At 42.0% G+C, this 14,046-nt stretch overlaps 2 protein-coding genes across 3 annotated transcripts in view; one reads left to right on the forward strand and one right to left on the reverse strand.

Moving 5' to 3' along the window:
• Nucleotides 1–727: 727 nt before the first annotated feature.
• CHRM5 (cholinergic receptor muscarinic 5) overlaps nt 728–14,046 on the reverse strand; it is an 84,271-nt gene continuing 70,952 nt past the window's right edge. For both annotated transcript variants that reach the window (XM_048854645.2, XM_075129726.1), the window contains one exon: nt 728–5,616. In XM_048854645.2, coding sequence (XP_048710602.1) covers nt 3,965–5,545 — 1,581 coding nt within the window. In that variant the 5' untranslated portion in view covers nt 5,546–5,616 and the 3' untranslated portion in view covers nt 728–3,964. The remainder of the gene's footprint in view (nt 5,617–14,046) is intronic.
• AVEN (apoptosis and caspase activation inhibitor) overlaps nt 10,904–14,046 on the forward strand; it is a 181,199-nt gene continuing 178,056 nt past the window's right edge. The window contains exon 1 of the mRNA XM_048854646.2: nt 10,904–11,362. Within this exon, the coding sequence (XP_048710603.1) occupies nt 10,919–11,362 (444 nt within the window). The 5' untranslated portion in view covers nt 10,904–10,918. The remainder of the gene's footprint in view (nt 11,363–14,046) is intronic.

The raw sequence follows: 14,046 nt of genomic DNA on the forward strand, positions 1-14,046 counted from the left end.
ATAAGTTTGACCTGTACAATTAATTTTAAATTGTTATGTACCAAATGTGGCTAGGAAAGAATGTCACAATTTTCTGGAAAGTGTCCAGAATAAGTAATACCGAGATTAGATGTAATTAAAAGTAGAGATGACACCTTTTCATGATGCTGAGTTCTAGTATCGGATCAGAATCACAATTTCCCCCCAAGTTCAGGATTGAGATGGAAGTGTTTGGAGCAGGATTCTTTTTTGAAGTACATGTTCACATCTGGATCCAGAACTATGTGCCCCATAAATTCACAGCATTCTGATCCAGGTCTCAGTTTGGACCTACCTCTGATTAAAAGAAATGAGAAAAAATGACCCCGTGGAAAAATCTTTTAAAAAATTAAGATTGATTGATCTTCCTTCTACAAAATGTTTAAACCAATCTGTGGATTCCTGTAGCATGGGTATGATTCTCTATTGAATCCTATAGGTTGATTTAAAAATTCTAATGAAAAGATAATTCTCTATCAAATTCTATAGGTTAGTTAGAATAATTTCTGTAGATCTCTTTTGGTTTCATTCTTCTTAAATTCAACAGGATTTTTCCACAAAAGAAGGAGTTTTGAGCCCAATCTAGGCCCTGTTGTGTCCTGAGTTCCTCCCACAAAAAGGTGAATATATGCCTCTTTTAATTAGATATTCTATGCTAGAATTCTGAACATCTTTCAAGTCTGCATCTTCAATCAGAATAAAATCTACAGAAGAGTCAGGACTACTTTATTTGTTACTTTTTAGGGGAAAGGGATTGAGAGTTTATGGAAAGAGAGAGGAAATTATGACATTTATTTTGAGTAAGGATTAGATCCTCAAAAATATTCATGTGCAGTTGGACTGGGGAACTCTTACTTAGAGATATAGAAGTTTAACCAAAAAAGACCTCTTCACAAGGTCCCTAGTAAATAACCAATTATCAAAGTTAATGGTTGTATAAAGCAGTGGTTCTCATACGTTTGTATTGGTGACCTCTTTTGCACAGCAAGCCTCTGAGTGCGACCCCCCCTTATAAATTAAAAACACTTTTTTTTATAGTTAGCACTATTATAAATGCTGGAGGTGAAGCGGGGTTTGGGGTGGAGGCCAACAGCTCTCAATGTCCCATGTAATAACCTCATGACCCCCTGAGGGGTCAAGGTCCCCAGTTTGAGAACCCCTGGTGTAAAGAATCATTAAAAGAACAGGAATCCAGATAAAGTAAGCTTTTTAGTCTACATTAAGTTTAAAAGGGAGCTTTACAGAACTTGAAACAAGGTATAATTAATAACTAAATTATGTTTTGTTGAGGTTCATGTTACCATACTACATAACAGGAAAGCATAAACATCCTATATTTCTTTTATATAATTCCAGGTATTTACAACGTACCTTGCAGTTTGGTAATGTAATGTCTCAGATGCTAGCAGCATAGTTTGAGCACACATTTCACAATTACATTGAACTGACATAGTTGCATCCATCACTGTATAATCTATCTTATTATCTTATACATCTATTCAGCACAGAGTCCATAAACATTTACAAAACACTCTTGTTTAACAGAAGCCCAAAAGGGACAACAAAAATATCCCATTTAACTTCAGAAGTAGAAGCCAATGCTTTACTTTAGCAACAACATTGCAGCTAGCAAGAACTCGTACAGCCTTATACATTTGGCTTTACTATAGCTTTTGTCACAGATGTGCACATTAATATTGTGTTGAATCAAACACACTATTTATGTGTTTGATCCAATGCAAAATAAGATCAACCCACTATAAGAGCCACTCACTATACACAGAAGAAGTTCTGAATGGTGACAGAGCTAAATCAAAAAAAGGGTCTTCATAAAAACCCATACTTCCCTTTAATAATCATATGCTAAAGTACCAGAAATTACTTGGACAATACAATATACTTCAAAATCAATCATGTTGAATTCAAAATACATTTTTTCACATATTGCTAGCCTTTCATTGACATATATTTTCCCTTTGAAAATTAGGAATATTAAAAAAATTACTTACACAGTGGTCATTTACATGAATTACTTGGATAGTTATAGAAAAAACATGTCTTTCATGATAACTACCATTAACTAAATTATAGGCCAGCTCCACTAAAAACAAACTTCACTGAAAACAATGACAAATTCAGGGTAACTAGCACAAAATCTGCTGCATTATCTCTGCACTGTGCAAGTATTTCATGTCACACTGTATTATCATGTTAAGTATATTGTGACATGCAGTATGGAGATGGGCCCAAATCAAAACTCTAGATCCAAATACCCCTGAAGTTTGATAAAGGCTAGATAGATCTGGATTTGAACCCTGTGACCTGGGCTCATCTCTAGTGCAGTATTTGTAATTCCTTACAGGACCTTTATTTTGTCATCTTTTTATAAACACTTAATTATTCTCAGTCTTTTCTTATACCCTCTGATTTCTGTTGCCATTTCCTTTGTTTCCTCCTGGGTTTTTTGACACTTGATTTTATTACACTGCAGTGAGCCAGATCATTACCTCATTTCAGCAGCTTTGTGCTGCAAGTGGCCGTAATGACAGTGAATCCATCTATATGAGATCTCCTGTCAAACGGAATCCTCCATGCAGCCCCAAACCACAATGCCACCTTGAACACCCCACTCCTCCTTTCAGGAGAGGCATTACTGGGGGATCCTTAGGCCCCAGCAAACCTCAGTTCCTGGAACAGCCCCTTGTGTCCTGCACTAACTTGCACCTGGGCTCAGGGCCTGCACATGCTGGCCCCAGAATACAGGAGCCACAAAGATGGTTAACAGCCACCTTTCCCCTCGCCCAGCAGTTCGACCAGCCCAAAAGATCTGGCCAAAGAGAACATATAATTCCAAACAAATTAATTAGGCAATATTTGTAAAGTTCTTTGAAGATCAAAAGTGCTGCATAAGTGCTAAATAATATTAAGATTAATATAGAAACTATCAGAGGTGAGTCACAAAAAATCTTATTTTCATCTTCCAGCAATACCAATTTTCTCAGTATTTTTAATAACTTCATGATATATTGATGACTGCACGACATCAGTTTATATTTTTCCTGTGTTCTGTATATCATTAAACTAAAGGTAGATTTTCTGAGGGGGCGTAGTGGAGTTAAAGAAGAGATTCTAATTTGCACCATCACTTTGCACTGGTATAGTGACTTTAAAATAACCCCACCAGGTATATGAAGAAATAAAAATTCAGAAATTTCTGCTAACTACTTGTTTCCAGGTGATAGTAACTTGTATAATAGCCTTGGTATGGGCATTGGGTTCTTAATATTACACCAATGTAACATTATGCATTACATGACCTATGAGTCCTCCCTCCACCCAGAAAAGTTATCCTACAATAGAACATTTTCTTAGCTTTATACTTGCCTTCAACAGATTTGCCCATTTGGGATCCAAAAGATCCCCCAAAGCTTTATTTTGCGCACTACTGTTTTCACTTTTAGATGGTCCTTGTGCCATTTCATCAGGCTATGGAATAGTGTCACAAGGGAAGTAGTGCAAGGTCCAGGGATGTATAAAACTAGAATAGACAAAACACTAGAAAATACACAGGAAAACAGCCTTGCAACTGCAGGGAGATGGACTGGATGACCTAATAGGTCTATCCATCGCTAATTTCCAGGGGTTTGTGATTCACTCTACTAGTTCTCTGGCTGAAAGGGAACACCACAGGCCCCTAAGATGTTGACAGTAATGCAGCTCCATTGCGTGACTGCAGACACCCATAGACACTCATAGCAGCTGCTGCTTTCCTCTGGAACCCATGCACAAGACTGTCATTATGCAAAATTTGGCCTTTCTGTGCGGGAATTTTTGTCTCCAGACATGTAAAGCAACAACTTTGAAAAGAAAGAACTGCAGCCAATTTACGATGCATGGACAATGTCACTACATACTTTTTATGTTTGCCTCTCATTGTATATTTCAATTATAGCAGTTTGGTATTACCCTGCCAGTACAACTTCTCTTCCACTTTTTTCTTTTTCCATTGACAGAAGAGTAGCATCTTGAAAGTTTTTCTGAAAGTTTTGTTACAGAGAGCATAACAAATAGGGTTAACAGTGCTATTCACATAGCACAGCCAATATCCAAGGTGCCACAGTGTTAGAGGAATGCAGTCTGAGCAAAATGTGGAGACTAATACCATTATATTGTAGGGAGTCCAAGTGATGATAAAAGCTAGAAGAATGGCACTTAAAGTCTGGGCTGCTTTGCGCTCCTTTATAAGGACCATTCTTTTCCTTTTAGTGATTTGGTTACTTAAATTTGGATCCATGCTTTTGATGGAAGGGTCCTTTGATAAAGCAGCAGAACAAGGAGTTATTTTTACTTTTCGGCAACCATTGTTGGTTTCCTGGGTGCCATCAGCCTTAACCACCAAGTGGAATTTATAGGCTACACATTTTGGACTTTTTTGCACTTGGCTTTTGGCTGGAGATAGAAAGTATTTCTGAGTCTCAAAATCATTTTCCATAGGGTGGTCTTTGATAAAAACTTCCTTATTCTCCTCCTCATTAAACTCTTCTTTCTTATCTTTGGCTGGACTCTTGTAAGTTACTTGAAAAACTGAATCAGTGGCAGGTTTGTCCTCTTCTTCTGAGGATGCGTAGCTGCTGCAGGTGGTTAGCTGGTCTGCCTTAGACCAATCATTACAAGTATTTGGTGTTTGAGGTACTTTTGCAGTGGCTGAAGTGCTTCGACTGGATGAAGACCATGAAGCCTGACACCTCTCCCTTTTGGCTAAATTTTGTTGCTTGCAACTAAAACAGGACTTCAGAAGAGCTTTCTGGGGTTTTATCATCTCAGGCTCTGCCGCAGACTCAGAGCCTTGAAGTTCAGCAAGGTCCTTGGTACGTTTCTCAGTCTCTTTATAAATGCGGCAATATAAAATAGTCATCACTGACACTGGGATGTAGAAAGCAGCAATTGCAGTGCCGAAGGTGATAATGGGTTCATACAAAAATTGTATGTGGCATTCTTCAGATGGGACAGTTCGTTCTCCCACAAAATACTGCCAGCATAAGATTGGTGGTGCCCACAGAATAAAGGAAATTAACCAAGCTAGACCAATCATAATGCCGGCCCTTTTGGGTGTGCGCTTAGCCCTGTAGGTTAGAGGTCTTGTGATGGAAAAGTATCGATCAAAACTGATAACTAGCAAATTCATTACTGAGGCATTGCTAGCTACATAGTCCAATGCTAGCCACAGATCACATGCCAGACTTCCAAGAGACCAATGGCCTATTAGTATATAAGATGTGTAAAGATTCATAGAAAATATTCCAATGATGAGGTCTGCACAAGCAAGGCTGAGCAAGTAATAATTGTTAACAGTTTTGAGTTGACTGTTGACTTTGAAGGATATCATTACAAGAATGTTTCCCACTATGGTTATTAGGCTTACAATCGCGGTGACAGTGGCAATTGTAATGACTTCCCAAAGGCTATGCCCTTCTAACTGTTTATGGTTGACAGAAGTACTGTTTACAAAGGTTGAATTTACTTCCATTCTTGTTCTTAGTGTATTATCATCAGGATATTAAGAATGTTTTCTGTACTTGATAATATTTTTGAAGACACCTGTAAAAAATAAAGGGGAGAGAGAGAGTGCAGCTCATTAAACAGCACAGGACTTTCAACAGACTTATTTAGCACAAAATATTGACATTTTAAGCCATTGTATATATAGTATGTTGGAAGCAGTAAAAATGTTATTTTAATGTTTTAAATAACACAACTTGCTCCAGATGACTGTTTTTGCTGCAAATGAAACATTATAATCAGATTATTTTCATGCTTTCTTTGCATTGTGATTGCTGTTTCCACCATTCTACTCATAAATTAAAGGTGCATTTTAGGGAACCTTGCTGCATTCTGTAGATCCTGAAACAATGCTAAGTGCAGCCAAAATAACTACTGTTTCATAAAGTATTCAGTCTTGTCATCCCTTATCTCCTAAATATTTCAGTAGGATACAGGACATGTTCTTCGATGCACAGACATTTAAAGTTTCACAAAACAATGAGACAGGGATTCATAGTGTTCCTTTTTGAATGTAGTGCACTGTGCATCATAATTGCCAACATTTCAAAAACAAATTAGGAAGATTCTGTGAAGAAGCCAGTGTTTGGGGAACCATCAGGAGAACCGAGGGGAAGAGTGGGTAGGTGAGTTGAGTGTGTCTGGAAGAGGCAGAAGGGAAAGATGCAGTTGGAGGACCTTGGGGAGACACAAGAGGAGTATTGGTGTTAAAGAGGATTCGGGGGTACCTGGGGTTAGATTAAAGAGCTAGATAGAAGAGAGGTTGTGGAGTTGAGGGATTTGGCGAGAGAGAGAGAGAGAGAGAGCAGTCACTAGATTTTGGTAGAGGTGGGAAGAGGGTTAGACTACACATAGAAAGGAGATAGCTAGGTTGGAGGCGAGTCAGGAATAGAGGGCAACTGGTTCTGGTCTGGGTAAGGGAAGACTGAAAGAGGAGTTGCTCTGTAGTAGCAACTTCTCTGCTCGAAGTAAACAATTAGTGGTTCAAGATACTTCACTCCCTGCCTCCTCCTTCCCTCTACTTAAAAGACTAGCAACTCAAGCCAAATAAGGGAGGAATAGTACCGAATACTATGGGCTGGAATAGTGGCTGCAGCCTTGCACCATGGCACTGGCTTGTGGGTTCCCAGCCACTTTGCACTCCATCTGCGTATAATTCAAATACTCAGACTTTATACAGGTGGATTTAATCATAACAAATACATAACTTGTACTAGTAGGTTTGGAGCACACTATGAAAATACACAGCAAACTATTACACATCGCCATGTGTTTTATATTCAACAGCATAATTCTCAGCTGAAATACATATTTTCAAAGCAGGGCACAGGTGCTGCCTACACAGATTCCATGAAATAATAGTCTGTTGTAATGTTGAAATGCACCTAATATTTGCATTACTTTGAGCAATTTAGCACCAGTATTGCCTATCTATATCCTGGGGTGGTGTTAAAGTGTATTTTGAAGAGGGGGCAAATATATATTGTTGTGACCACTATCTTTTTAAAATCTATTGTATACTTTTGAAATAAAACCCCTTCAGTAATATTCATTCATGAAATAACGCTAATTGTAGTTAATGGTGTTATTCCAGGGTTGAATTTGGTTGCTTGTATTTAGGACGCTAGTAAAATTGTTTTAGAATAGCAGCCGTGTTAGTCTGTGTCCGCAAAAAGAACAGGAGGACTTGTGGCACCTTAGAGACTAACAAATTTATTAGAGCATAAGCTTTCGTGGGCTACAGCTCACTACATCAGATTGTTTTGAAGTTCTGGTTTTGAACTACAAGGAACCTTCTCACCTTGCCCAGTCTACACAATGGCCATTCATAATTGTAGTGCCTGTGCTCAAGAAGCACTGGAGCTGCTCCTTTTGTGCATCCCTGAGGGCACATAATGCTGCAAAGTGGGGTGGGGTAGAGGGAGAAGGTGCGTCCATAGCCCCAACCTCACTGCGTAAAATGTTAAGTCTGGCATTGTCAGTGTAGTGCCGCTGTACACTGGCCCTCTCAAAGAGGTTTCCCCAAATTGTGCAGTTCCATGCTGCTGTTTACTTGCACCAGTGGATAAGTGCCATAACTTGGAGCTGTCAAAAATCTCTGCTCTTTGATGGATCATTCAAGCACTTATGAAGATATTTTATTTGTCCTATTAGACAAAATATGACCATATAATTTCCAGAATAAGACAAACAGTAGTTAAGCTTTTAGGGTATATACACACAGAATAATACTACTAATTATTTATTACTGATTGAGGATCTACAGTATGCTTAGCACAGTACAAAATATAGACGACAACTCCTCTGAAAAGTGAATGTTTTAAAAGACAGCAAAAACAGTTCAGACAGAAATACCAGATAGAAGTAATTCTCAAAGCAAGCATGTTGGTAATATGCTTATATCTATCTATCTACTGGGGGGAAGGGATGGTGAAAGGGAATCTATAGGCTGGAGGATAGTCAGAATAGAGGACCACTGATTCTGATCTGGGTAGGAGAAGGCTGAAGGAGATGTTCTGTAGCAGCCACCTCCTCTCCTCCAGGAACAAAATTAGTGGCTCAAGCCATTTTGCCCCTCTGACTCTTCCTCGCCTCCAGGTAAACAAGCATCAGAATTACGTGGTTTGTTCATTGTTCCTGGAGGATTCTATTGGTGACTCAGACTCTTTTGGTACATAATCTGTTTAGTATCATGTACAATTTATAGCACTTTCCTTCCTTCAGAAGACTCATCAAACTAAGCAAATAATAAAGAGCAAGGTCAGGTGTTAAACAAAGTTTCCCCAATAAGATTACGCTTCATAAAAGAAGTGTGTTTTAAGGAATAATTATGAAGTTTAACAGAAGGCAGCACAAACATTAGAGTGGGAAAAAGATACATTTGGGGCATATGGCAGGTGGCTTGGGGTGAATTAGATATCAGGGACCTGTTCCTCAGTTTTGGTGGAAGAAACATTTGGGGGCCTACCCGGTCCCTGCAGTAAAATACAGCAGCTTCAGTCCTGCTTTAATTTAAGCCCCATTTACACAAAGACATTGCATCTATTTAACAAAACTGGTGTCTAGATTTATTTAGTTAGGTCAGTGCAATCTTTACAAGGTGGGATATCTGATATATGTAGGTTTCAGAGTAACAGCCGTGTTAGTCTGTATTCGCAAAAAGAAAAGGAGTACTTGTGGCACCTTAGAGACTAACCAATTTATTTGAGCATGCGCTTTCGTGAGCTACAGCTCACTTCATCGGATGCAAGGAGTTTATATGTAGGAGTTTAGTGTGGTTGTTTTGTCTAATCATAGAATCATAGAATATCAGGGTTGCAAGTGACCTCAGGAGGTCATCTAGTCCAACCCCTTCTCAAAGCAGGACTTAATCCCCAACTTGTCCTCCCAGTTATGGAGCTTGTTCCTGGAGTAAAAGAATTATAGGGCCCACTTGCTTGTGAACATCTGTGTGCTTCTGTAGCTGGAAGCAGACGTACTCTCTCCTAAACAGCGTGTTGGTTTCGGCTGGGCACACATCTGGGTGGTCCCAACCTTGTGCAGCCTATTCCGGGCACACTTATCCAAGAATGTGAGTCAGATCTAGGGTACATGAACTCCAACTCTTCTCCATCCAAGCACTCATTGCTTGTCTAGATCTTAGGCACAGGCTAGACAGACAATTTCAGATTCCCATCCTCTACCTATTTGGTGCTGTCTACAGGAGCTGCTTCTTTCAAACCACTGAATGGCAAGTGGGCTACAATCCCATTAAAGACAGGTTTCAGAGTAACAGCCATGTTAGTCTGTATTCGCAAAAAGAAAAGAAGTACTTGTGGCACCTTAGAGACTAACCAATTTATTTGAGTATAAGCTTTTGTGAGCTACAGCTCACTTCATCGGATGCATACTGTGGAAAGTTTAGAAGATCTTATATACACACAAAGCATGAAAAAATACCTCCTCCCACCCCACTCTCCTGCTGGTAATAGCTTATCTAAAGTGATCACTCTCCTTACAATGTGTATGATAATCAAGTTGGGCCATTTCCAGCACAAATCCAGGTTTTCTCACCCCCCCCCCCACACAAACTCACTCTCCTGCTCAGCACTGCTCACTCTCCTGCTCAGTTTGTGTGTGTGATCATGCATCCGATGAAGCGAGTTGTAGCTCACGAAAGCTCATGCTCAAATAAATTGGTTAGTCTCTAAGGTGCCACAAGTACTCCTTTTCATTTTGCAAAGACAGACTAACACGGCTGTTACTCTGATACTTGATATGTGACAGCCCATCAGTTTTGATGTCACCTGGCTACTTTTGAAGTCTTTAAACCATGATTTGAGGACTTCAATAGCTCAGACATAGGTGAGAGGTTTATCGCAGGAATGGGTGGGTGAGATTCTGTGGCCTGCATTGTGCAGGAGGTCAGACTAGATGACCATAATGGTCCCTTCTGACCTTAATATCTATGAATCTATGAACTTGTCCTTTGTCTTTGAAAAACAGATTTATCCACTCAACAGACTTGTCCGGTAAACACACTTCAGTCACAATTTCAGCTTATGTTCATAACTTTACATATAATGTTGCTACATACACTTCACCATGATATTACTGACCAGCAAGTTATTAGTTTTCAAATGATACCTTACAAGGCATATTTTGTACATTACAATAGTGTGTACATTACAATAGTGTGTAGGGTGTGAATACAGAGGTCCATTTGGTCACAGTGAGTTTAGTGTACTTGTGGCAATTGTGGCAGCTCACTATGGTTGTTTGTGGTGTGTGAGCATTAATATGGTTGTGATATGTGTCATGGCTGTGTTGTGTTGTGTGGAAATCAATGCTGTTGGGGTCTCAATATGTTAGGTCAGGATATTGTGTGTAGTGAAGGTGCTCACTAGGCTGTTGTAGGTGCATAGGGGGTTCATTGTGTTTACGTTGTGTGGGGAGGGTCAGTGTTACGGGGTGTCTGTGTGCAAGAATGGGCCAATGGTGGGGTTTGGTGTGTTGTGTAGCCATTGTGGAGTGTATGTGAGAGAGAAGGGCTGTGTGTGCAGAGAACTTGGTGAGTTGCGGTTGTGTTGTTGCATGGTTTAGTTGTTATGGGATTTGGTATGCTTAGTTGTAAGGGTCTCAGTGTTATGCTGTGTTAGTGGTCACTGTGGTTGTGTTGTGTGGGGCCCCTGTGATTATATTGTGTAGGGGTCACCGTGGTTGCGAGGGGCTTGGTATGGATGTGTTGTGCAGGAATCACTGTGGTAGTGAGGGGCTCCGGGTGGTTATTTTGGGCAAGGGGTGTCACTGGTTGCCAGGGGCTCGGGGTGGTTGTGAGGGACTCAGGGTGGCTGGTTGTGCTATGCGGTGGTGGGCAGGGGTCGCTGTGGTTGGGAAGGATTTGAGGGGCGGGGGCGTTGTGCCGTCCCCGTGGGAGCGGACCCGGCGCCCCCTCTTTCGGGCCTGCCCGGTGGTTGTTTCCGGAGGCGGGGACCGGCGCGGCGCGGCGCGGGTCAGGCCGGTTCTCGGCTGCACGCGCGGCGGGAAGGAGAGGCGCTGCCGGGCCATGCAGGCGGAGCGCGGCGGCGGCGGCGGCCGGCCCAGGCGGGGAGGCTGCAGGCAGGGCAGGAGGAGGCCCGGCGGCGGGGATAGAGCAGCAGAAGGCGGCGGGGACGGACACAGCCGAGGAGGCGGGGGCCGCGGAAGAGGCGGCGCTCATGGGCACGGAGGAGGCGGGGGCCGAGGCAGACGAGACCCTCGGAGCCGGGGGGCAGCGTCTCCCCCCCCTGCTCGCTACCACAGACGGGTAAGAGGGAGCAGAGACCGCGGCACGCGCCCGCCCCGGGAAGGGGCTGCTGCAGCCACCACAGCAGGCACAGGCCCCGCTCGGCCCCTGCCTGCCGCTCGCTTCCCGCCGCGCGCCCTCCTCGCTGACTAGAGGTGCAGGCTGGGCTGAGAGGAGCGCCCTGCAGGAGGGGAGCCGTAACCCCCCCGCAGCAGTGCCGGGTCTGAAAATTACCCGGGAGGTGGTCGCGAGCCGAGCCCGGGGCTGGACTCCCCCGAGCCTGTTTTGTGAGACTCCGGGGAGGGGAACACGCTGTGCAGCGCTTGAAATGCAGATTTGGATTTCGTGGCGTGAATCCATCTCTAGTGTGACACTGAAAAGCGCCGCTTGCCAGAACGCGTTTGTTTGGCAGAGTGGGAGGAGCGAGGCACCAACTACTGGCACCAGTGACTAGCTGCAGAAGCTGAGAGGCCACTGTGCCCACCCCGGCATATCACACGTCACCCACCCCTTTCACGTAAATTCTGCTTGTGACGTTGTGCTGTGTTTTTTGGGATCAGTGGTTCAGTATTTCTGATTCTTATACTGTGGTTCTTCCTCTTGCCCTCTGGTTAATCTCCCAGTTAAATTGTGAGTGAGCCCCTGACTACAGTAGTGGTCTGGCACCGTGGGGAGACAGGTGTAGATAGAGCAGCTGCTTCTGCCACATTTCTGATCACACTCTGAGCCCTTAGATGATGTGATGATTTAGAACGTTGGTGTCAGCTGGTGTATCAGCTATGTTCTGGCTCCCACCATTGCTTATGCTGGTATATGGCCTTAACCCCCGTCCTGCAGTGTAACGCACAAATGGATCCTGGTGCAGAATCAGGGCCTTAAAGTATAAAATGAAACTGTTGTTTGGTGCCATTACATAAAATGTATTCACTAGTAATGTCATTTGTAAACAATATAAACTTCTATGGTGTTACATACATAAAAATGACTGGACTCTCTATTTTGAATATTAAGTTTTGTTTTCAATCCTGGGGCATACAAATGCAGGTGGAATAAAAGCACTCTGCAGCACCTGCAATAATTGAGAAAACCAATAGCTTTGGCTTACTTTGTGCTGGATCCTGCAAGAGTACAGGCAACAGGAAATAGGACGTAAAGTCCTAAAGAGTTTTGACATCTACTGCAGAGAATATAGCAAAGATAACTGCCCCATGATAGGCCTTGTCTACAGGAGAAAGTGCTTGCAAAATTTATTTAATTCAGTTAATTTAATTCAGTTGAAGCTATTTGTGTGTGTGTGTGGGGGAGGCAGGCAGGCATGTGAGCCCATGCATGTGTGTGGCCTTTAAATAACAACAGTTTCAACCTTTGTATAATTAATTTTTTTATCTGGATATTTTTGTATATATTCCAGTATTGTTGATTATTTACAGACAGTTTTTTTAACTTTAAAGGGAAACAGTCAACCTAAAATCACATTTCTGTATGAATTTTTTAACCTGATATTTTTGGAAGTAGCCCCCAAAGGTTTACTATAACTAAGAGAACAGAGAGTGTTTTTTAGTTCTCTATTTTCTCAGTTTGTTTACTTTGTGCATTTGACAATACTTTCACTATTTTATTGATAGTTGTACTCTGTATCAAGTGCACGTGTAACGCACCTTATTTTTGCTCACAAAAGTACTCCCAATGGTGTATGTGTGTGCCAGCTGTAGGTTGGATTAGACTTACTTCCAGCAAGACTAACCACTGTCAGTATCCTCTATGTTATTCTGTTATGTCAGTGCCAGTGGGACTGAGATGGATCACATGACAGCACCAACAGTGCTCCCAGAGCTATCCTATAATTTCCCTGCCTATGTGCTTGGAACTGTTGGATAGGTACCCCGAAGGTGTGGCAGCTCCCATTTGGGTACTTTGAAGACCTCAAACCATGCCATTCCCCGTTCCTTCAACCAGCTCCTGTAGCTCCCTGGGACCTGTGGGGAGGGAAGACCTTGGCATGCTGGCTCTTAGTTTGCTAGAATCCACAGAAGTACTAGGAATATCTGCCTCCTCCAATCCCTTCTGCTCCTACCAGGTCATTCTAGATGCTCCTTGGGGCCCATGGAGGAGCCCTGGGGAGAGAAGACTGTACTCTCCATCCCAACCAACCTTGTCCTGGTCAGGCATTTTGGGAGAGCTTTCCTGTTTGGATTAGAACCATTTTAATGTGGTAGATCTTGAAGCTGAACTAGATGTTTCTTAAAAATAATTTCAGACTTGTATTCTTACACAAAGTTTAAAAATACATTGCAAAGTCGCTTAGAAAACTTGCTTAGAAAACTATTGAGGGTAAACTATTTGATATTTGCAAAAAGAAAAGGAGTACTTGTGGCACCTTAGAGACTAACAAATTTATTTGAGCATAAGCTTTTGTGAGCTACAGCTCACTTCATCCGATGAAGCTGTAGCTCACGAAAGCTTATGCTCAAATAAATTTGTTAGTCTCTAAGGTGCCACAAGTACTCCTTTTCTTTTTGCAAATACAGACTAACACGGCTGTTACTCTGAAACCTATTCGATATTTGAATTCCTTCTCACTGTTGGCATTTCAACCTCTAATATGGAAGTCTCTGTTGTATTATGCTTGCAATTATGGTAAACCTAGGTGAGATCTATTAAGAGTATGTCAAATTAAAGTCGTCAGATTTTTGGTTTGCTCAGCC

The sequence above is a fragment of the Caretta caretta genome, chromosome 6 (genome assembly GCF_965140235.1).
Source record: "Caretta caretta isolate rCarCar2 chromosome 6, rCarCar1.hap1, whole genome shotgun sequence".
Taxonomy (NCBI): Eukaryota; Metazoa; Chordata; order Testudines; family Cheloniidae; genus Caretta; species Caretta caretta.